At 37.1% G+C, this 22,474-nt stretch overlaps 1 protein-coding gene across 1 annotated transcript in view; it reads left to right on the top strand.

Annotated features, from left to right (window-relative positions):
* Positions 1 to 22,474, top strand: part of pex14 (peroxisomal biogenesis factor 14) — a gene marked incomplete at its 3' end in the record, with an annotated part of 42,793 nt that overhangs the window by 4,620 nt on the left and 15,699 nt on the right. The window contains 1 exon segment of the mRNA XM_014015783.1: positions 17,140 to 17,224. Within this exon segment, the coding sequence (XP_013871237.1) occupies positions 17,140 to 17,224 (85 nt within the window).

Here is a 22,474-nt window from a genome sequence, read left to right as displayed (position 1 = left end):
GGGTGGGGGGGCGCTCCGCCATGAGGAAGCTCGACTTAAAGACACATCCCAGAGGAGGAGATTGTCCCAAAAGGTCACATCCAAAAGGCGTTTCTTGTCCCCACCTGTCGTTTTGCTCCTCAGCATGGCTGCCTAAAATGCTGCAGGATTTCTCAAACATGCATGAATGAGTCAAAGTAAGGCTTTGGACATGTTTTTATGAGAGTATAACATTATAACATGATATAAAACTAAAAAAAAGTTGATTTTACATGAAATTGCCCCTTTAAAAGGCACACCTTCAGAGCTTTTCGTGCTTTTTCATTAATGCATACCTTTAAATAGATAGCATAGTTAAAAATTTCTAATGTTTAACTCATCAACAATCTTTTGTCACGTCAAACAGATTGTCTGTAAACTGGTATTTGTAACGAGCCATTTATTGTTTAAAAAATGCATTTCGAAGATCGTTCTTATTCTGTTTTGGATTTTTAATGAAGCGCAAATTTGTAGCCTGGCTCTGGCCGCAAAATCATTTAGTCAAAAACTTTAGATTTTTCCTAAATAGCTTTGAATTTAGCAGCACTCTTCAGCTTTTCCTTGGTTATACAAAGGGATTTTCAGGCCTAGAGGATAACCTGCCCTCAGGTGTCCTCCTTGATCAAATGGCTGATTCACCTCAGCTGACTCCTTCGTATGTTGAGGAGCAGGAAGCCACCTCCACATGTGGCTATCACCTGCAGAGACAGTAGTCTAGGTCGGTTGTGTGAGCTGGGTGACAGGCAAACGCCCAGGGGTGATGATTCCTGTAAACTGGTTTTATTTTAGTAATTCTGGTTGAGCTGATTTTGTGAGGCATATGTAGTTTTTGTAATCTGACAAACTAAGAACTCTAAATTCTAAAGCTGCTCCTACAGATCCAGAAGGTACTACAGCATGATATGTCATTCCATCAATTTTTCTAGTTTTCTTGGAAACATGCTGAATCGGGACTCATCAGATCATACAACTATTTTCCAAAATTACTTTTTTATGCAAACTATTAGGATTCATTGATGAGCTTTTAAAAGTCAAATGGAAATATGTTCTCAAATAATGTTGAGTTCTCGTTGCATCGCCATGGGTGGAAATACTCTAACTTTCACTGTCAAACTACTCGTTGAGGTTCTTTCATTTACCAAATCTGTAAGTTATCTCGGATCACAATCAGTTAAGATTTTTCTTCTCAACCACACTCCCCCCTTGAAGCTGATGGTTCACCACAATTCTTCCACTTTTTAGTGGAGCAGTTGTTAACCTAGTTTTGGTAGTTTCAGCAAACTTGCATCATGCACCAAAATATCAGACTATACCCTTCTGAAACGTCTTTCCCCACAACCACAGGATGTACCATCTGACAAGATTGTTTAAAGACAAACAAGTTACTCTCTGCATCAAGTAGGATGTCAGTAAAAAAAAAAAAAACCTCAGCATGTATCTTCCTTGTATGACTGGTGTAGATTTTCAGTCAACCAGGACAACACATACCCAAAAATAAAAAATTACAAAAATTAAAAATCCAAAACGATCAGAGTTTTATTTTGTAATTGAAGATGTTTCACCTCTCATTTGCTGAACTTTGTCAGTTTTTTACTGCATGACATTCTCTATTTATGCAGGCATGCTAAAACATCATTGTATAACTAAAACAGAGCTTACCATTATGACTGGAATGAATATAAAAAGATGGAGACAGTAACATGTCAAATTGCTGCATTCAATGTGAATGACACAAAATAGTTTTATGTTGTAACAATTACTATTTAGTAATACTATGTCCTGTATTAATGGGTTTAATTGAAGACTAAGCTGCTTTAGGTGGCCCAGTTTGATCTCTGCAATGTTACAGTAAAGTGTAATGAGAAGAAAAACAGCAAAAATAAATCTTTGTTTTGACAACAGTATCAGTTTTTAAATTGTAAAAAAAAATTCACGCTGCAGCTCGTCATTTTTAATAAACCTTGTTTTTGTTCAAATTAAAGATGCATAGGAAGCATAGTGGAAGTGCAAATTAATCTCATTTTTAACCAAAATGCTTTTTTTAATTAAAAAAAAAACAACTTTTATTGAAAGGATGAATTAAGATTGGCTTTCTCACTGCACTGCATATGTGGCAAGTTGTCAGTCATCTATATCGGACTTGTTTTAATATCTTTAATGTACTTACTGTGTGTATTTTTCAACTGTGTGCTCAAGAAAATAAAGGTATAAAATTGAGTAGGTTTTTGGCTGACGCTGTATTTCGTAGACCTCTGAATATTGTTGAAAGCAAAACAGAAAACAACAATTATATTAAGGTAGTTGCAGTAAGATTTTCTTTGCTTAAAGACTTTTTTGTATTTTTTGTATTTTTTCCTCTTGGGGGAGGGGGATAAATTGTTGATAAATACTTTAATAAGTTTATGCTTGCATCCTAACTTACTGTTGATGGTAAACCAAATAAATGCTTTGATGGACTTTAACTAGACCTAAAATATGATTGACTCTTTTTGCTTAAAATGTGCTTAAACCATATTTATATTTTGTTTTATTTAATTTTATTACAACAGCTTATTCTACTAACTCAAACAGAAGTAGGGAATTAAATCATTAAGACTTTATTATCTGATTTTTGTCATCCTAAGACAGTGTGTGCATGTTGGCATAGGAAGTGCGAACTGGGTATGTGCTATGTGTTTAGGTTTGGGGATTTTAGGACAGCAGAGGGAGGAGAAAAAGAATTGTAAGAAGAACATCCCCGGTCTCACAGCAACTTCAAAAGCTCTGCTTCCCCAGGATATTAAGCTACTGTGATGAAAAATTTAGCAAGCGTTAAATAAGCTGCTTTGAAGTGATCTGTTTTGGCTCAGCAGTCTTCAGATTTCCGTAGCCCCTTTGCTACGATATACCCATGTTTCTGTAGAAGAGGAATAGAAGAAGGTTATGTTCAGGGTAAGGATTTGGGTGGACCTGCCTGCTTTGCATAGATCATACCAATAATAACTGGCGAAGCCACAGACAAAAAAACACCAACGCTGCAACCGAATGTCTTTGTTGTCTTTTTTACTATTTTTATGTCTCCCTGATGGCTCTTCTTGAAAGTGTCATATGTTACAGTTCAGCAGATGTTGCTCACTTGTTATCTATGAAGGCTTTTTTTTTTACTTTCATGAGGGTGTAACACAAATGTAAAACAGCAGTGATACCAGGAAGTCAAAGGTCAAACTAAGGTTTGATTCAGACGCTTTTGGTCCATAATGACTATCCTCTTTGCATTTTTGTTGCAGTTAAGGGCATTGCATTTACTGTCTTCATTTTTTTTTTTACAAATTATTTTTTGCTTTCTTTTGACTTGAAAAAATAAACTTAAGTCACAGCATATTTTGGGCGATGCACTTTTTTTTTACCCTGTGCCATAAACCAAAAAAAAAGAACCTAAATTCTTGCCAGTGAATTCATTTATGCCTTCTTTTCACATCTATAATTTTTAAAGCCATTAGTTTAATTTTTGAGAACTTCAGGTTTCAACATGCTCCAAATTAATTATTGGGGCAGAATAAGAAATGAGAGCCAGTAATAAGCCTGGTACGGTAACTCCATTCTGTCAGGAAACTGGGCTACCATTTAGTCAGTCAAGGGAACCTTCTCTGAGATTTTCCTTTTTTTCTCTTTGCTCATTACTTTAATTGTAATTGTAATCCTTTATTGGAGCTGTCTGCAGTAAAGGAGAGTTATGGTCCGAGTGGGGGCGCGAGCCATAGAGATATTTCATGATTATTGGGGAAGACGGTCACTAGGTGGCAGCCACTAGTTTGGCCTCATTGTAATTACTGAGAGGAAAGTGATGGGGAGAAACACTCTGTATGTGTATGTATATATAAGTGTGTGTGTATGTGTGTGTGTGTGTGTGTGTGTGTGTGTGTGTGTGTGTGTGTGTGTGTGTGTGTGCAAGGTTGTAAAAAGAATTTTCATCATCTTCTTGGAATGTTACCTAAAAGTTAAAAAAAAACAAAAAAAATCAAATTCAGATATTTTTTTCATGTTCACTTTTAACAGATGAAAATCATTAGTTTCTGTTGTTAAATTAGAAATATTAATTATTAGTTTGATAAGAACTGAGAACTGACAATACTGCGTGCGGTGTCTGAGTATGATGTGGCACCATTGTGCTTGCAAAACAAAACCAAAAAGCACCCTGCACATCGCAGTGTGTTTCAGCAGTGGTGAAGTTTTCTTTGTGAAAAGCATAAAAGCTCAATTCTCTGTTTCACGGTACTTCCAGTGCATGATGTGCTGTTTGTTTCAGTGGTTAATGACACAGGAAGGGCCCTCTGTTTTATTGTTGCTGTGTTGCACTTTTCCCCCTCTCCGTGCAACCCTGCAGCCTGCCTCCTTAGAGGACTATGTATGAATTCTCACTGTCATGTCCAAGGACGAGTGGCGCAGGGTCAGCTAATTGCTTTTATGATTATGATTTCACGTCAGATTTATTGTGCATGCTCGTAGCACATCTTCCAGGTCCTGCAGACGTTGCGGGCTTGGATGGGGAAAATGAGTTTACAGCTTCTGGCTGTGACTTCTTGTTTAAGTGCAGGTCACACTTTTTGACTCATTAGAGTTGAGCACAGGGTGGTGGTGTGGAGTTGGGGGGTGAATCATACAGGCTTTTCCTGTAAAAGCCTCGTGTTTTCTATGTCAGTAACTGTACTTGTTTTGCTCATATTTGGCCACAAACGTGCATTTTATCTCTTTGTCTTCAACATGTGCTAAAGTTTGGAGGTCATGAGTGTGGAATGACACAGACAGGGATTTTGGTTTTTCTGTCGTTTGAACTTTTTTTATGAGCCATAAATCTTTCATTTTAGTTTCTGTTTGCAGATGAAATCACTAAGCTTATTCCACTCATAGTATGCCAGAATTATCAGTTCTTTTTGAAGTCTGTTTGCCGTTTTTTTTTTTTGTTGCACGGGTTCCACCCACCTCTTTGAAAAGGATGAGCACAGATGAGTCCAACCCATTTTATAAATTATTTTCATTTTGTGGTTTTTGCCTTGTGTGTTCAGCTGGACTGGATCTGTTTTCAGAACTCCCATTTTCATTTTAATTTTTCTAATAAAAAAAAACTATTGAAAAGCCTTTAAATGACCGAATACTTCTTTTACGAGTGAAGATAAATCTGCACCCACTCTGTAATGATAATTCGCATATTTTGAGCAGGTAGTCTCACGTCGTAATTCTTGACTCCTGATTTGTCGCAGTAATTTGACCTCGCTCTGACCTTCCGAGCTCGGCCGCAGTGTGACGAGTGACAGATGCTGCCTGGGAACATGGTTTGGATAGCTCGGCTGTGCTCAGAGGAATGCTGAAGCTAGTTTTGCGCAAAGTTCATTTTGGAGACATATGTAAAGTCTATGATTAAGCTGAATTCAATAAACTTTAATGAATACTTGGGACTTTATTTGTAGGGTTTTTGTCACAGCAAGTATATTAATGTAAACGGCTTGGTAACAGCTGTAATTTCCTATTCTCCCACAATTTAGAGAACTGTCACAATATGTTTACTTAAGAAATGATAGAAATACGACCCCAGTTTAATTACAGTGTAGTCATTTTGCCTCAGTATACTTGGGAAAGTGGTCTTATTGAGCTAAGCTTCCTTTATACTCTCCATTCTGCTTTGTAATTACTTCAGCCTGATTTATGTTCTTTTCTTTGTGTTTATGGTTGTAAACTGCTCAAGTGAGTAAGTTGGTCTGAGAGTGGCTTGTCTCCTTGCAGCGAGGCTGGAAATCTCCTGATGAATCTGAGATGTCTCTGCTTTCAAGACAGCTCACATCGCTCCCAGCCTCCAATGTCACTTTCAAGGCATAATTACACAAGTTGTGTTGATTAGTATGAGAAGCAATTACGGTGGCTTTCCGCCGCAAATGGGGAATGTGATGGCTCTTGATTGACAGGAAGCATCCTGGCTTTAATAAGTAAATGACTATGGTAATTCAGGTGCTGAGACCCTTTGATTTGTCAGCATCTTTCTAATTTTTCTGATGTCCTCCTTTTTTAATGAACACGAATTTGATTGAATTCCTCTTCATTTCCTCCATGCCTGCATCTGTCTGTCTGTCTGCCGGTCTTCAGACCTGCTAGTGCTCTCATAAGGGAGTCATATACTGATGCTTTCAGAGCCATCTGAACCGATCCTGCTGCCGAGGCTGAATTAATCCTCACAGAATGAATCCAGTGCGTCCAAATAAAACCCAAGACATAAATGAAACGTTATATGTTTTCTGGCACACATTTCCAATTCCTTTTTAACATATTATGCTTTTTCACAAGCGTTGAAATCAGAGGGAAAAATTATTTGTAATTGACACTTTGGGGAACATTTTTTTCTCCTTTTATCTGGCTTCCCAGTAAGTTATTAGCTGTTAATTTGTCGGCAAGCTCCCCTACAGCGCCAGATATTTGTTGGAATACTGGGATCCCCTCAGCGCATTTGTAACTACACTTCTGAAAATGCCGCCCTGCCTAATTATGTAACATAACACTGCCTTTTAGGCAAGTTTTTTTTTAATTGAATAATATTAGTGCCAGCTAAGGATAAGCAATTGGAACAGCATTACTCGAAAGAGCAGTCTATACGGTATACGAGTTGTACAGTCAATTACAGTAATACAGCAGGCTAAAGCTTTTACACTTTGATCTGTGTATTTTAGATTTTTGACAAAGGGCCAAATATTTATGCCAAAATTTGATTGGCCTAACACTTAGTCTCATATTTCTTCCTTTGTTAATAACTGTTGGCCTAATCAAGTAATTCCCTGTTTGTCTTAGTAACCCCCTATAGAGTCATACATGCATACATATAATAAAATAATTTGCTCTTGCACTCTCTAGCCCAGCTGTAATTTATATGGATTGAATGAGTGCTGCATTGTGGAAAAGCACGAGTGGACCAAATGCTCGTTTGTCACCTCTAATAAATGTTGGAATGTAAATTATGAACTTATGCTTCAGATGTAAATGCACTTTATTCCAGTCCTTTAATGTAAACAGCCCACTCCAATACATTAAGGGGGTTGGGGTTAGGGGGTGGGTAAAAAGGCAGAAGGGTATTAGATTTGGGATTTTGGCTGTTTTCACAATCAATAATAAACACGAGAGCTTGGATGGAGAATGTTATAACATATCTGAAGTTGCCTTCATAAATTATTGCATGAAAGCAGGCTTGTACACCAAAAATGTAAATACATTAATGTTATTAATAATGTAGTGACTAATAGTTCTATCAAGACTGTAATAGCAGTTTAATGGAATATGACAGCAAGAATGTATTACACTTGGTACATTTAGACGGGACCTCACATGACATTTATCAGAGATTTCTGTAACATTTTGTTTTTGATTATTTTGTTAGGCTAATTGCTTCTTTTCCCCCCCGAATGTCTTCCCTGGCAGAGGGGCAAAAAACTGGTAATGGATATTAATTAATATGTGTCATTTTTCTGGGTTTGATTAAAAATAATGAAAGCAAAATGCTAATGGGATTTTAGCATTTTTCTGCGTGTGGTACTCAGATTGTGGCTTTATCTAGGGAATCTGTGGGGGTGGGGGGTGGGTGGGTGTCAGAAGTGGGACACACAGAGTGAGATAAATGATCTTTAAAATTACTGAAAATGAAAGAGCACGTGTGTAAAAATGTTTCATTTTCAATATTTCAACTTAAGAAGTGTGGTGTAGAAGTAAATTCTAATTTTTAGTGTTAGAATTTGAGAATTATTCTGTTTATTTCAAAATGTGTAGAATTTGAGTTTTGTTGCTTTTGTTTGTGAATAAAAAAGAACCCATCTGTCATTTCTCACAAGGTGATGTCTTAAGCCATTATTCATGCATCTTCAGTGCTTTAATAATGTAAACACATTTGGTAAAATGATAGTTATGTTCAGAGGTTTTGACCTTTTATAGAGAGAGTTGGACCGTTCTCATGCATCTATCCCTCTTTGCCCTGTTTAAAATCGGACACTTAACTTTGCTTAGATAGTAAGTGTAAATTTCTGCCATAGTCCATCCTGCAGAAATCCTTGCCATGACTTTTTTTTTTATCTCCTTACACTTTTGGCTGAATAAAAATCATTTCAAAGCTGTCTTTAATGAAAGGTCACAAGTGCACACCCATAGTGAAAATAGAAGTTGGCACAATTTTAAAACAAAAGACTATTGTTGTTGGTATAACAATTATTTAATACCTGGACTGGCTCCTTTTTCTGGCATGTGCGTCAACACTGTCAACTTCTTGTTAATGCAGTGATTAAGAGGAAGATTGCATTTGTTTTTCTGTGCAGCTCTCCTGGCAGCAGTACTTTGCTTTCTCTTTGATTAAAACAGTAGATGGATGGGTGCATTGCAGTTCAGTTGTTAACTTCAAAAGAAAGAATGAGGAGACAAAAATGAAGCTACTTTCTGCTTCAGATAGTGTTTATTGTGTACTTTAGCATTTTAAATGAACTACTAGTAGGTTGCTACCCTTTGGAAAGAGTCAGTCCCCAAGTAACCAATGTGAATTTTTAACAGACTGTTTTTATTATATAGGTTTTCTTTTACCTTTTTTTTTTTGCTTCTACCACACAATTGTCTTGTCAATCTCTTCTTAAAGTTCTGGTGCTACGTCATGGTTCTAAAAGTGTATGGAAAGTGGTTTTAAGTATCATGGGGATGAGAAACGGGCAAGTCAAGGGGCTTCCAAAAACAGCCTGTACTTTTGAAATGCAGAGAGTGGCATTGTCATGTGTTTTCTGTGTCAAGGTCGACAGAAAATGTCAGAACAGGTGTGCATCTGCTGCTGAGCTGCTTGCCAACTCAGCCCCTTTGCTGTAACACACCACCACATGTGACATTATAGTAGTTCACTGTGGGTTGTCTTCGCTCCTTATTCTTTTAAAGGAGGCTGATAAAACGTGCATCACCCCCTCCCACTCTCTGCCACAACATGTGACATGCTGTTGACTGCAATTGGGTGTTAATGCCTAAACTTTAACCAAAGCCTCCAATTGTCACACAATCACAAAAAGTACAAATGCTGAACAGCAATGACTTGCAGCATTTTGAACTAGGGATGTCCCGATCCAGATTTTTTGGCTCCCGATACAATCCGATTTTTTTTTATGTTTAGTCTTTCCGATACCGATCCGATTGCTTTATTTCTTTCCAAGTGACAAGGTTGGTAGTATTAAAGTGAGCCCTGCTGTTCCCACCACAAGAAACATCCAGTTTGCATATTTTGCAAGATGCAGTTTCAGCATCATTGTTTTCCATTGAAAAGTGTTCCCACACTGTGGTCATGGTTGCATACTTGTGTGCGTCTTGACTTCTTAACGTCAGTTGTTAAGCATGATGATGCTGAAAACTGTCGCGAAAACTGGATCGGCCTGATCACATGACTAAATCTGATTCTACCCAATTTTCAAAAAATGGCCACCGATACTGAGTATTTGATCGGGACTTCCCTATTTCTAACTGATTACTCAATTTTTATTTTTATTCTGGTGATTTTCTCTTTACAAAATGGTAAAGAAAAATGACGGATTTTAATCTTAAATGTTTTTTTTAATTTACTTTTTTTGTAGATCATACTATACTGTATGTGCCATTAATGTAAATATTCATATTTAGTTGGTTTATTTTGCAACCACACTTAAATACACAACTTATATTATCAATAATCCCTAAAACCTAAAAATTCAATGATAAATTCAGATGATGTTTAAATATAGCAAATAAATCAAAAGCAGCGAAGTTTGTGCAATAAAGTCAAAGTTGCTCAACGAGGACATGCAGCCCGTGAGAAAAAAAATAAATTTTCATCAGTGTTGATCATCAAAGGGCTGGGACACCTAATTATGTGAAAAGGTAGGCTGTTCCACACATTATTTGTAGTTACAATCTACATCAAGCAATCATGTTGCAAAACCTGAAAATTCTGTCTGAGCTTCTCAGAAAAGGTGGATTATGTTTAGGTGGGGCATGCTTTTTCCATTTTATAACCACAGAATTCTCCAGTGTGTAACAAAACAGGTTTGCAAAGTTTGAAATGAAGATTTCTTATTTGATCTGACGAGCTGTCTTCATGTTCTCCCTGATTGGGCTAAATGAGATGAAAGGCAAATGCTACTTCTCTGACCTTGTTTTTTGATGCTGTCAGCACTGTGCGCTCTGTATGTTTATCCAATTCTCAAAGCTTGAGCCTTACGGGTAGTCGGATGCCTAAAGATAAAGAGATTTAGCCAAGATTTTCTTTGTCACTTAATGCCTTCTGTTTGCGACTGTGATTTCTTTCCTTCTCCAAAAATGTAAAGGAACACTGTACTACCTTAAGTTTTCTCCCTTATATGATGGTGATTTCATTTCGACTTGTCTGCTGCTGTAGATGTGTGGCCCATTGTCTTGGCAAGTGTGTATAAATGTTTCTGACAGGTCTCAGTGAAAGACAGGCCGCAAGGGTAAACTGCCAGGCTTTCCTCCCCCCACCATGTCTGGCTCGAGCCTCATTCCACCCCTGCCCAGTAGATGGCGATGTTCATCTTCTCTGGCACAGCTCCGGCCTTGGTCTGTCTCTCATAATCCCGTCTTACTTTCTCTAGTTCTAGGTAGGGAAACAGGGGTCTCAACCTGTGTGGAGGGTCACGCCACCAATTCCTAGTCGCCTTTTGAAGACCATGAAATTGTTGATCCAAGACACACGATTAGTGCATTCAGCTTATTGACTGGAGAGGAGTTGAGACATGATTACAATGTCAGTGAAATGTCACAATCTGTGGAATTGTCTTTGCTAGCGTAGTCCAATGGCGCCGTGTTCCTAAGACAGATTAATTTGATCAATAAAAAAACACACTTCACTCCATTGTCACTTGCCTCTCTATTTTAGTTTTTATTAGTCAATTTGGCTTACTGGCAAGGCCGCACACAAAACTGATGCCAGCTCTGTGCATCTTCACCCCACCTCCCTGCTTTATTTGCCTATCAAGGTGTTTCAATTTGAACTTGCATTGCTGTGCCCATTGGAGGGTGTGTTTGTGTGTTGGTGCTTCTTCCCTAAGAAGAGCAGTGTGGATCGACGGAGGAGGATAGGCTTGTCACTGTAAGTTGCTTTTGACGGAGGCAGCTCTTCTCCCCACGCCACAACACAACTTCTGTGGTGTGTCGCTCGGACACAAGCTTCACGTTGTTTGTTGCTGGTGCCGCTTGCATTTTGCCTCAGTCAGCTAATAGAATGTGAAAGGCTGGCAGGCCTTGATGAAATAAAAGGACAACACACAGAGCAGCACTGTTTTTTTTTTAAGAAGAGACCTTGTGCGTCTTCATGGGACCTAATGCTACTTCATACAACTGTAACATTTTTTTATTCTTCTTAAAATGAATTAAAAAAAACCTTTCATCTTACTTGTACAGATCAGGTTATTGATGGGGAAAAATCTGAATGTGTATGTGTGTGTGTGTGTGTGTGTGTGTGTATGTATATATATATATATTTTTTTTTTGCTTTTTATTTGCTTTTTATTTAACAAATTTTTCAAAACAAATGTGTAGGTTCCTACTTTCCATTTAACTAAATTTGCACTGGAAACTTTTGAGGTGTCTTGTCATCACTGACAACGTCACCACAGCTTTGGTTTCGCAAGTTAAGACATTTCTATTGTTGTCGTATCGCAAGCTCTGATTGCTGATGACAGATTTTTAGATACACATTTCTACTTTTTAAGTGTATTGTTAATGTTTTCCTATATAGTATTTGTCTTGTTTCTGATTAAAAACTTCCTATTGATGCAATTTCAAACCACACCAGGAGTACAGCCAAATTTTAAAATCTCATTATGAACTGTCTTTTATCAGAACATGCCTACTTCTTATACTAAAAAGCATTCCGAGCTGCTTGTCACAGAATGTCATCACTAACTGCACAAAAAAATTAAAAAAAATAAATAAAAGAAAAGCTTCGAATTACAGGAAAGAGGCACTGCATTAAAGAACAAAGGAGATCGATGGCAGTACATTAAATTTTATGCGAATGAAAAAAAAATCAACTAATTAAAATTGATTACTCCTGCTTTGTAAATGTGTTTCTGAATTAAATTATTGTATGAAAACATTTTGACCAATTGAGGAGCTGAGGAAGTATCCATTACTGGATTGCAGCTGAGAAGGGGCTGGAATGTTTTGTGGTAGCTAAGTAGTTTGTTGTGCTTCACTGCGACTCCCCTCTTGCACCCCCACTGCTAAAGTGCCATGGGTTAATCTCTGATGACCCTCATCTCTCAGAGCAGCTCCAGACTCATGGTTTGGGCCTTTTACCTGAATTAAAAGGAACACACGAGTTTTAAAAGTTTATTTATTTATTTTTTTGTCTGAATTGGGTAAAATATGGTGGAGACGCTCCTCTTCGGTCACGAGGGCATGCAGGGCACCACTTGAAATGACTTTATCTAAACTGCCATCTATGTCACTGATTTAGCAAGGGCAACCCCAGGCACCACCACTGGCAGTTGCACATTAAAAAATGTCAAAGTTGCGTCTGTCAAACTAGTTTCGAACAAGCTGGGTGAGACACATGTTTGTGTTCAAAGAAAAGTGATCACTTTGTTGCTTTGTGTTATTTAACACTTGTTGGCGTTATGAAGTACAGCTTTTTTATGCAGCTCTTTTGCTCATGATATCTGCTTTTTTTTTCACTTGTAACAAACACACAGAAAACATTACTTTTTTTTGACAAATAACTTGTGGCTTGAATTATACCAGAATATAGACACATCATTTAGGAAACCAGCAAACTGAACCATTTAACATTTCACTAATTTTACATCCTTGTAACAATAGCTTAAATCTTTATAAAGACATGACAACATTTTCTCTGTGTTTTATTACGTGTTTATTTGCTCTCTGCAGATTTTTTTGCTCGTTAAGTGTCCTCGGTTGATCAGTTGCATTCAGGTTTCAGTGTTTCTCACCACTAGACCTTTTCAACTTTTTCTATGCAAAGACAAAACACTAACAGGAAAATGCTTCTGAATGGAAAGTTCTGTCTGCTCACACAGTGGTCTTAAAAAAAGTTTGATTTCCGTCCACCAAACCCCCCTCCCTTTTTACAAAAATTGCACAATGTGTTTTTGATGTCGTGTTTGTAGCCTTGCCCATGGCTCTGACACTGATACAGTGCTGTATGTTATTTTTAAACCTTTGCATTGCAAATGCCAATGAATTTTTCCATGACCCCTTTCCGGTGTTTTGCTAGTTCTCTTTCATCAAAATTTACTGATGTTGAAGTTGAGTTTTGTTAAAGTCTGTTTAAAAGATTTAAAAACATTTCTTTTTTAAATTATAGCTTATTTGGTGGGGTTAAAAAAAGTCTGGACAGAAATGAAGCAAGAATCAAATGTTCAGTCTTCATCAGAATGGTTCATCTCCTGCAGGGCCCTGAAAGCTACAGTCTGAGCAACTGAATGTTTGCTAAATGGTCAGGTCAGCACCTCACTTCCTGGTGTCTCTTAGGGTCAATAATTCCCTATAGCTGCTCCCACGAGGCCTTGCTTCCTCTACTGAAGGTCACATTAAGGTGGGAAAGATGTCACAATTAGAAGGGCATTTAAACTTGCTCTTTTAAAAAGATTAAAAAGCACCGTTGGCCACATCAAGCAGCCAGGCGACCAAAGGAAATACAATAATTGCATTAAAACTCAATTCCTTTTTCGCAGGGCTCTGATATCAGAAAGGTATTGGGTTAAGTCATTTAAGACAGCTGCCCCTAATAGCAAATCATCCATGAAAGCTCCAAATTAATATAGAGCTTCATTTTTTTCTTTGCCATCTCACTTTCTCTCGCTTTGGTCCTCCAAACATGTGTTTGAAGGGGGGAAATTTGAAACTATCTTAACACAATTTTTGATCTTGTCCACCAGTATGTTATTATATCAGGGGCACTTCACAAATACACAGGCCAGGGCAATTTGGAATGAACTGATTCACATTGAGACTGAATCCTATAGTTGCTAATGATTTTCTTTTAGCCCTTTTATTGCAACTTTTTGTTTTATGATGCCCACTGAATCTTCTCACAAAATTATCACAAAGACATTTCTCGTACTTTGGTTTAAAAAAATTTAAGCAGTAAATGTGTCACTCTTGTTTTGTCTAATCGTGTGATTCAGTCTGTGTTACCATTAGACTTTGAATGGAAAAATATGTTCAGCAGTTTCAATAAGCTTTTCTACTCTTTATATGTTGTTTATATCATAACATTTAGATGTGTATTCAAAGAAAGGTCAGAGATTGTAGCATTCTGCATTGAATCTGAAAAACAAGAAAGTCAGTGCTTTTGATGTACAGTTTATGGCATTGCAGTTTATGTTTAGAGTAAATTATAAGTGATTGGTTGATTTGACCTATGTAATGTAGGACTAAAATGTGTTCTGTTGTTAAAAAAATTTAAAAACTTGGGACCCGATGGGACAAGTATTGTAACATTTTTCCCTTTCAGTATATAATTCAACTTTACCTTTTCACACTACCCACTCCTGAATGCCCATAATGCACTCCTGGATAATATCCATAGGTTTTGTGGTATGTTATAGTTGAGTGCTGTTACTAGTTAGAGCAAAAATATACAACTGGTTACATGGATTCCCTCAGGCGTCCATCCATGTGGTTCGAACATAATTGGATTTCATCCTCATTTCTCACAGTTCGAGGTATCACAGTTGTAATTTTCAGACAAGTGCAGTGCAAAGTCTGGTCCAATTCAAACTCAATAACATTTCTGTAATCTTGTCTGTTCATCAAGTTCACTCTCTTTAAGTGTATTGGTTAATGTTATCTCTTCCTATGATTGAGTTTTCACCTCTTTTTCAGCTTTACCTGACACTTTATTGGTTATCTGGTTTGCAAAGATTATTGCTCTTTACATGGAGCACTTTGGTGCATTACTAGTCAAAGCTTTACAAGAAGCTTTACAAAGTAGTCATTTTCTTGTTTAAAGCACTAAAATCACAAGGTTTCTGCCGTGAAGGACTATTTTTTATGAGTTATTGATGCTGCTTACATAAAAGTACCTTGTACAGTTATCCATCTTAACCCCCCTCCTAAAAGCCCAGTTGTGTGCTACCCAACACTATAACTGGGGTGATCCATAAGTCAATAACAAGAGTAAAATCAGTGCAATGTGGTTATAATTGATTGAGATGTCTGGATGGAACTTGTGCAAAGCATCTATGTCATCTGCTAAGAAGTGCACTTTTCCTCTCCCTGAAGGTCTACCACTACAGTTTTAACCAAATGGACATTTGCCTCATTAGTTTGCCGCTGAGCAAGCTGCGGTTCTCGCTAAGGTATCATACTTGCGTCTGGCAGCATTGATACAATTTCCTTGTCAATATTGTACCGCTGAAATTTTAAGAGAATGTAAATACAAATTGCTCATTCAGCATGTTCTTTCTCTAATAGGTCATTATCTCTCACAGGACCCACATTTCTGTTATTTACTGGAATGGAAATTAGAATATTAGATTTTATTGTGTTTATCATCTCTTCTTTCTGCCCTTTACCTTTAACACATTTGGTTAAATAGTAAGTGCTTTGCTAAGAACAGAAGGATTTTGTCTTATTATCAAAGGGACCTTTATTTGACTGTATCTTTTTGGTCCAGAACGTGAGTTGGGGCTCACCATGCAAATGGTTTAATCTAGTTGTCACAATGAAGGTTCCGAGTGAGCGACTTTAATAAGCCCTCAGCATTTACAGACCCAGGAAATTCCATACCTCTTGTGTAACCCTTGTGTACATCAAGGTCACGGTTGTGTCTCTGTGAAATGGCAGATTAGAGTTTAAATAAATTGTCGCAGCGTCTCATGGGATGAATCTGATACTTTTTGAGAATTTAACAAGAGAGTACTATTACTATGCAAATCCTACATAAAATGATACAAAGTTTATAACTATATAGGTCCTGTGTTGTGTTTGTTATTCATAAATGTATTTCTAGCACTTAAGAGAAGCTTTAAATAAAGCCATGTGTGTGCTGTGGTTCACAAAAACACTGTGTGTTTGTCATAGAACTTTAGCTTTTTAAACAGCTTCCCTGCCACCTCTGCCCATTGGACAACTTTAAGCTACAATTCTTTTGGATTGAAACAGGTTCATAGTATATGCAATGCATTACCCAAAATGAATTACCAGTGGCAGGGCGCTCAATCACTTTGTATCTTTCAACACTAAAAGAAAAGAAGAGTAATCAAAACCTTTCAAGCTATTAGAGGGATGACTTTTACAATTGAATCATGGGGACCACAGGTGCGATAATAAGTCATCGAAACCTCCCCTCCAGTGTGTTTTTTCTTTTTTTGTGTTCTTACATATTTATCTATTTTAGGAGGCGCCACTTCATGGCGCCCACTTGAAATTTATGTTTTAATGTCATTTGAGGAAGTTTTTTTCTTCCTCTACCTCCAATTCTTGGAAATGCATACTGGGTGGAAAATTAAGGCGCATCTCGAAGGAAAACATAATAGAATCGATGAACGCAGTGCACTTAAAACTACTGATGTTCTGATGCTATTTAACGTTCTGGTGCATTAACGTTTCAAGTCATTACAACAGTCAGGCGAGGTGATTTGATCATGGCAGGTTTTTAACTGGAAGAATTACAGAAGTTTTCTGCCTCGGATTCTCAAGTTATTAGATACAAATGATCACCTCTGCATTAAGTATAGATTTTCTTCCACTGCGCACTTAAGAATGGAAGTTTGTCTTTAAGAGGGTAATAGCAAATTAAGCTCCATACTCCATTTGTCCGGCACTCTTGATGGGCTAATTTTATAACTGCTGATTTGGTCATTCCCCACATTTAGCAGGAAAGTGGTCAGGTGGTGTTTTTCCTCACTGCTGGGTGTGGGGGGTTATAAAAGCAACTATCAGATGAAATCCATTTAAGTTTTTTTTTTTCTTTTTAACAAGGGTGGATTCATAATAAATCTATTTCTTTTAGAAGAAGGTCTAGACTTCTGTTTGTGCTGTTAAAAGCATTAGTTTCTTTTAGAGCTTATCTTTAGCTGTTCACATAAAAGTCATTATGAGACTTTAAATCAATTTTTTTTCTCTTTCCAGATTAACACTGCTGTGAAATTTCTAGAGAACCCAAAAGTACGGCAAACTCCTCTGGCCACTAGAAAAACTTTCTTGAAGAAAAAAGGTGAGGTACTTTTGCTTTTATCATGTAAAATAAAACACAGACAACCTTAAACTACATGTATTTGTGTTTCTTTGAAAAATGTTTTTGCTCAGTCATAAAGATATGTTTGTTTTTCTGGAACGACTGATCTGTAAAAGGTCAAAGGTTGTGGCTGTAGCTCTGCGCTGGGGAGGGCTGATGGAGCTGCGGGGATAAAAGGGGTCGATTTTGCTTCAGAGAACGTGATTCAGGGCCTGTGAATAAATGACACACTAGTTGGGATGCTCCTTTGGGTTCAGGAAAATTAATATTGACAAACTCCCTCTGAGTTTTCAATGGAATTATCAATATTGCCTTCCAGCATTTTAACCCTTTTACTTAATTTAATGGTTATTGTAAATTTGTCAGACTACATAGTGAGATTTTCTGAGTAGGGAAAAGGGTTGAAATATTTGCTGCCTCCTCTCTTTTTTATCATTCAAATATTTCTAACACATTCTGGAATATTGTTTACGCAACAGGAAAAAGCAAAGAAAAAAAACTTTATTACTCTGAAGTCATTAAAGTCAGTTCAATATAATGCAGCAGTGGAATTGTAGGTCTGTAGTTCAGCAGTAATAATACGAATGAGAAGAATATGTTTTTACCCAGTGTTACTCTTTGTGATAAATGTTTGTATTTGAGTCATTTATGGGACAGTTCAGTACTAAATGGACTGTATCTATACAGTGCTGAGGGATTTTGCTTGTATTGTTGGAGTAGCCAAACAGTGATGAGTGAGCCTAAGAGCTGTGCGATTGGGGAAGGTAACCTGAAACCAAATCCATGTTTGCCGGCTGCTGCCACACACCTCTCATATGGCTGTAATGATTCTTAATATCTTTTTACATTTCTTCATATTTTAGTCTCATTATTGACAACTAGCTCCTAATCCTCCTTTGTGTACTCCCAAGGCTTGATCACCCCCAAATGATGTCACACTTTGCCTCATTTCCGTCTTACTTGAAGAAGTCTTGCAATATTTGTGGAGCTCCACTATCCAAAATGGTTTGCTTTTACTGCACTTTAAGTTCATGAAATATGTATGATGCTTTAATGCAGATTTATTTTTGTGAATCGTTCCATTGTAGATCCGGGCAAGAACTCTTGATTTGCATTAATGCTGTACCAAAACGATTATTTTCTAATCAATTAATCTAACGATTATTTTTCGATTAATCGATTATTCTAACAACAAATCTATAAGTTATTCTGATGTGAGTGCACTGGAAATTTAAAATGTTTTCATCAAATTAACAAGAAGAGTTCTTTAATATTGTAATATTTTCTGTAATTGTAATATTATTGTATTTGTAATCGTAATATTTTCATGAAAAACTCACCACTCTTATGCCAATACGGTCGCAATGATGCGTTTAGGTACCGAAACGGAATTGCATGARCATTCACCTGGTGGTTATGTAATACAGCGAATTGATAATAAAAAATCATAATCGACGTCATCGATTATTTCAACTAATCGGTGCAGCCCTACTTGGGACGTCCACAGCCTACCCCAGTTACCACTACTATGCATGTGTGTCAAGGACAGAAAGGCAGATGTGGCAGTGGAAAGTGTCAAAGCAGTTTGGAAAGAAAAACAAAGTAAAGAACAAAAAAAAAACGATTTATCGATTATTAAATTATTCATCGATTATTTTAATAATTGAATAGTTGCGACCTGCGACCTGTCCAGGGTGTACCCCGCCTCTCGCACTGTGACTGCTGGATATGGGCACCAGTGACCCACGCAACCCTAAAAAGGAAGAAGCGTGTACAGAAAATGGATGGATGGATGGATGGATGGATAGTTGTCGATTAATCGATGAATTGGTGCAGCCCTAATTTGCATGAAGACATTGATCATAGGGAGAGTGAGAGCAGAGATATGAGCAATGGAACACTAAACATAAAGTATGTTTGAGGATCTTTTTGCAGTACTCTTAGCTCTGAATTGGTATTGTACAGTTGTCCAGCAGTGAGCCTTTTAGTATTTGCTGAACTCTTGTGTCAGTTATTGGGTTTTTTTTTGTTGTTTTTTTTTTTTTTTTTTTTTTTTTTTTTTTTGGTTGTTGTTGCCTTCTTTTTGACTTAAATTTAAGGACTGTAATGTTTAAGATTAGAGCAATATTTCTAAATGATATTCAAAATTGTGTCCATATAATATGTCTTTTAAATTTAAACAAGATGATATTGCTAATTTAGAAAAACAGAGTGGTAAATCAATGTCAATATTTATTATTGCAAATTGCATCACTTTAAATTGTTTTACAATGACAAATACATTTATTTAGTTTCATTCAGGTAAAAGCAGCAATGCAAGATGCATTTTAGTGCTGTTTCTTGTTATCTAAAGTAGTTGGAGTAATTAAGGATTTTGTAATTGATGTGATCAATTTAAAGCATATCAGGAGAAAATAAATCAATTTAGATGCTTTTTACTGGCTTCCAGTTCACTTGAACTTGAGCAAGAGAGGTTTTCTGCAGAGAAAAGCAGGCCAGTCCTTTTGCTGTATCCTCACCCATCGTATTTTGTCTTCTCAACCTTTTGACACAGAAACTCAATTATTCTCCTCATCCCACAGTCAACACAGAAAATGTGTCACTCTTAATTTCTAATACAGTTTAATGTCATATTTATGTAAATACTTCTTGATTTTACTCTATATTAACAGCCAGAAATGTCAAAGCACACATAAAATGAAACAATACCATCTCCCGGTAGAGTGGAATTTAAATTGGATTCCTCTTGCTGCCAGTGCTTATGCCGGACAGCTGATGAAGGGGAAAATAGGACCCACTTTGATTGCATGTTGCAGAATCTTTACACAATAATCTCAGTCGTGCATATTATTTTCCTGCACATTTGTGCCCTAATCTGCATTGAAGTATGCCTCTCTGGTTACATCGCTTTTTTCTTTCCAAAGAGGTCATAATAATGTGGTTTATTTCAATATTCATTGAAAAATATAATTTTCTGTTTTTCTTCTATTGTCAATTTCAGGGTATGAATTGGCCATTACAGAATCCAATATTTCCAGTTGCCCTTCTTAAGTCCTTGAAGCTAAATAAACTGGCTGAAATATTGAAACTTTGTCACTTTAATGTAGTATAAATCAAGATTTAAACTCAGGGTGCCTTTTTCCGTCTGTAACAGATGAGCGAGGAAACGAATTGAATTTCAAACTGTCCTACAACAATCTTGAAGCAAATTTGCTTTACTTGTTCCTCACCAAGCTCAAGTAATTTTGGTGTTTGAGGGAAATGTAATGTGCTTGAAAATTGTGCTGTCTGCTGTCTTCTTCAATTAGCCATTGTAGCTACTAAAAAGCAATGGGCTCCATTTTGGCACCACCATTTCAGCCCTGACAATTAGCAGTTTCACACATAATTACCACAAAAATCAAATTCTCAGGACAAAGTCAAGAGCATTTTCCAGCTTTTAACATGTCACTTTGACCATTGCTCTGAAACTGACATCTCTCAGCAGCTCCTTGATTACCAAGCTGAATGCAGTTTGGAAAGCTGAAGTGCACATTGGTTCAATCCAGGCAAATTCAACATGCGAACAGCTCGCAGTGCCTATTTTGTCAGTGAGTCATAAAAAATGGCTTTGCTTATTTATTTTTTTATGTCTTCCCGGTTGTTGTTGTGTTGAATAAATGACAATAATAGATTTCACCCTGAGTAGAGGGCTCGTGGTCCAGGGTCAGAAGAGCATAGGTAGTCTTTTTGTCCATTACCATACCTGGTCTGAAGGTAAGGGTAAGGTTCATCACCGCAGATATTAATACGACGCTGTTTGTGAGAGGGGTTACGTGACTCACCTCTCGGACAAAGATGACAATAACCAAGGCCTGTGGAGAAGGTAAAGGGATTGATGTGGTTATAAATTACTCCACGGCGCCACCTAGCCGAGGCCTTGCCTACTTTGTCATCAGTACAAGGCGATAAAGCAGGGAAATGAGAGCAGAGTCCCCTTTTTAATACATAAATGAATACTCTATGAGAGTGGTCATTATTTAGGGCATGCCATTTTCAAGCAGTTGTACAGAACCAAATGACGTGTATAACCCCTCTCGCCACTGCAGCATGAGAAACTGGTTGAACTTTTTTCTTAATAACCCATTGACCTCCATCTATTTATGACCCTTGCCATACATTTTTTTCTTTCTAAATACGATATTCAAAATGTAAGTAATTTTCACACAAGGGCAACTTCATAATTCAATCCTTGGAGGACAGCAAAAAAGGCATTCACCTTTCACTTCCCAAATATTTTAGTAAGCAATTTTTATAATTGGCTGTCCAAGCCAGGTCTTGACCCATAAAGTCCAGAAGTGCCAGAATTGGAGAAATAGATTTAATGTAAGGGTCTTGCTGCCTCTTTGCCCTTAAAAAATGTCCAGAGAATATGAGCTTCTGAAAATAGAGCTGTAAATAACCCGACGAGCAATGGGTTTTCCTTTAAATAAATACCGATCAGGTTTATGTTGAAAGACAATAGAAAACGTTGCCCAGATATGCAGTTTACAGTATTTATAGCTGTAATATCGAGGTGCCAGCACCGTAATTTCATGCCCCAATGAGAATGGCAAGGTCAAAGCAAATGCTTTGGCAGAGCATCTGCTAATACGGTGACTCATAAACAGGCACTACGTGTATCAGGTGCACCAAATAATACAGTATAATGAAATACAGAATAGCTTTCCATTATTGTTCTTTTTTATGGTGTCGTCATTAGGTATAATTTATGTCTTAAAAATTCATCTCCCTACAGGTCGATCTGAAATGGGGGTCCAGGGGTCATTCCACAGGTTTTGGAACCCATAATAAATTCCCAGTCCCTTTTTTGTCTGTTCCTTTTATATGTAAAACTCACTTTCACCTTGTTCTTTTTTTCTTCCGGATCTAAGGGTTCTATTTATTTTTTGTTGTCTTTTTTTAAAAAATGGATCAAAGCCTATAATCAATTTAGCCATCTGAATTTTAACTTAAAAACAGGAGTTTTCATGTTTTGCTCATATAATTCAGGGAAAAAAATGAAACTAAAACTTTCTTTGCTGCAAGAACAATGTCAAAGATATCAACAGCACATAGAATACACAGATTTTAATTGCAGCTAGCGTAAAGGGTAAAAATAAACAAAGATTTTATATTTCAAGGTGCAATTGATTGTTTTTCTGTTTCTTTTTTCTTTTATTTGGGTAAACTGAGATCACTGCAGGTCTC

The sequence above is a fragment of the Austrofundulus limnaeus genome, unplaced genomic scaffold (genome assembly GCF_001266775.1).
Source record: "Austrofundulus limnaeus strain Quisiro unplaced genomic scaffold, Austrofundulus_limnaeus-1.0 Scaffold134, whole genome shotgun sequence".
NCBI classification, from domain to species: domain Eukaryota; kingdom Metazoa; phylum Chordata; class Actinopteri; order Cyprinodontiformes; family Rivulidae; genus Austrofundulus; species Austrofundulus limnaeus.
Note: the sequence above shows the minus strand (reverse complement) of the source record. Positions and strands in the feature narration are given on the sequence as shown.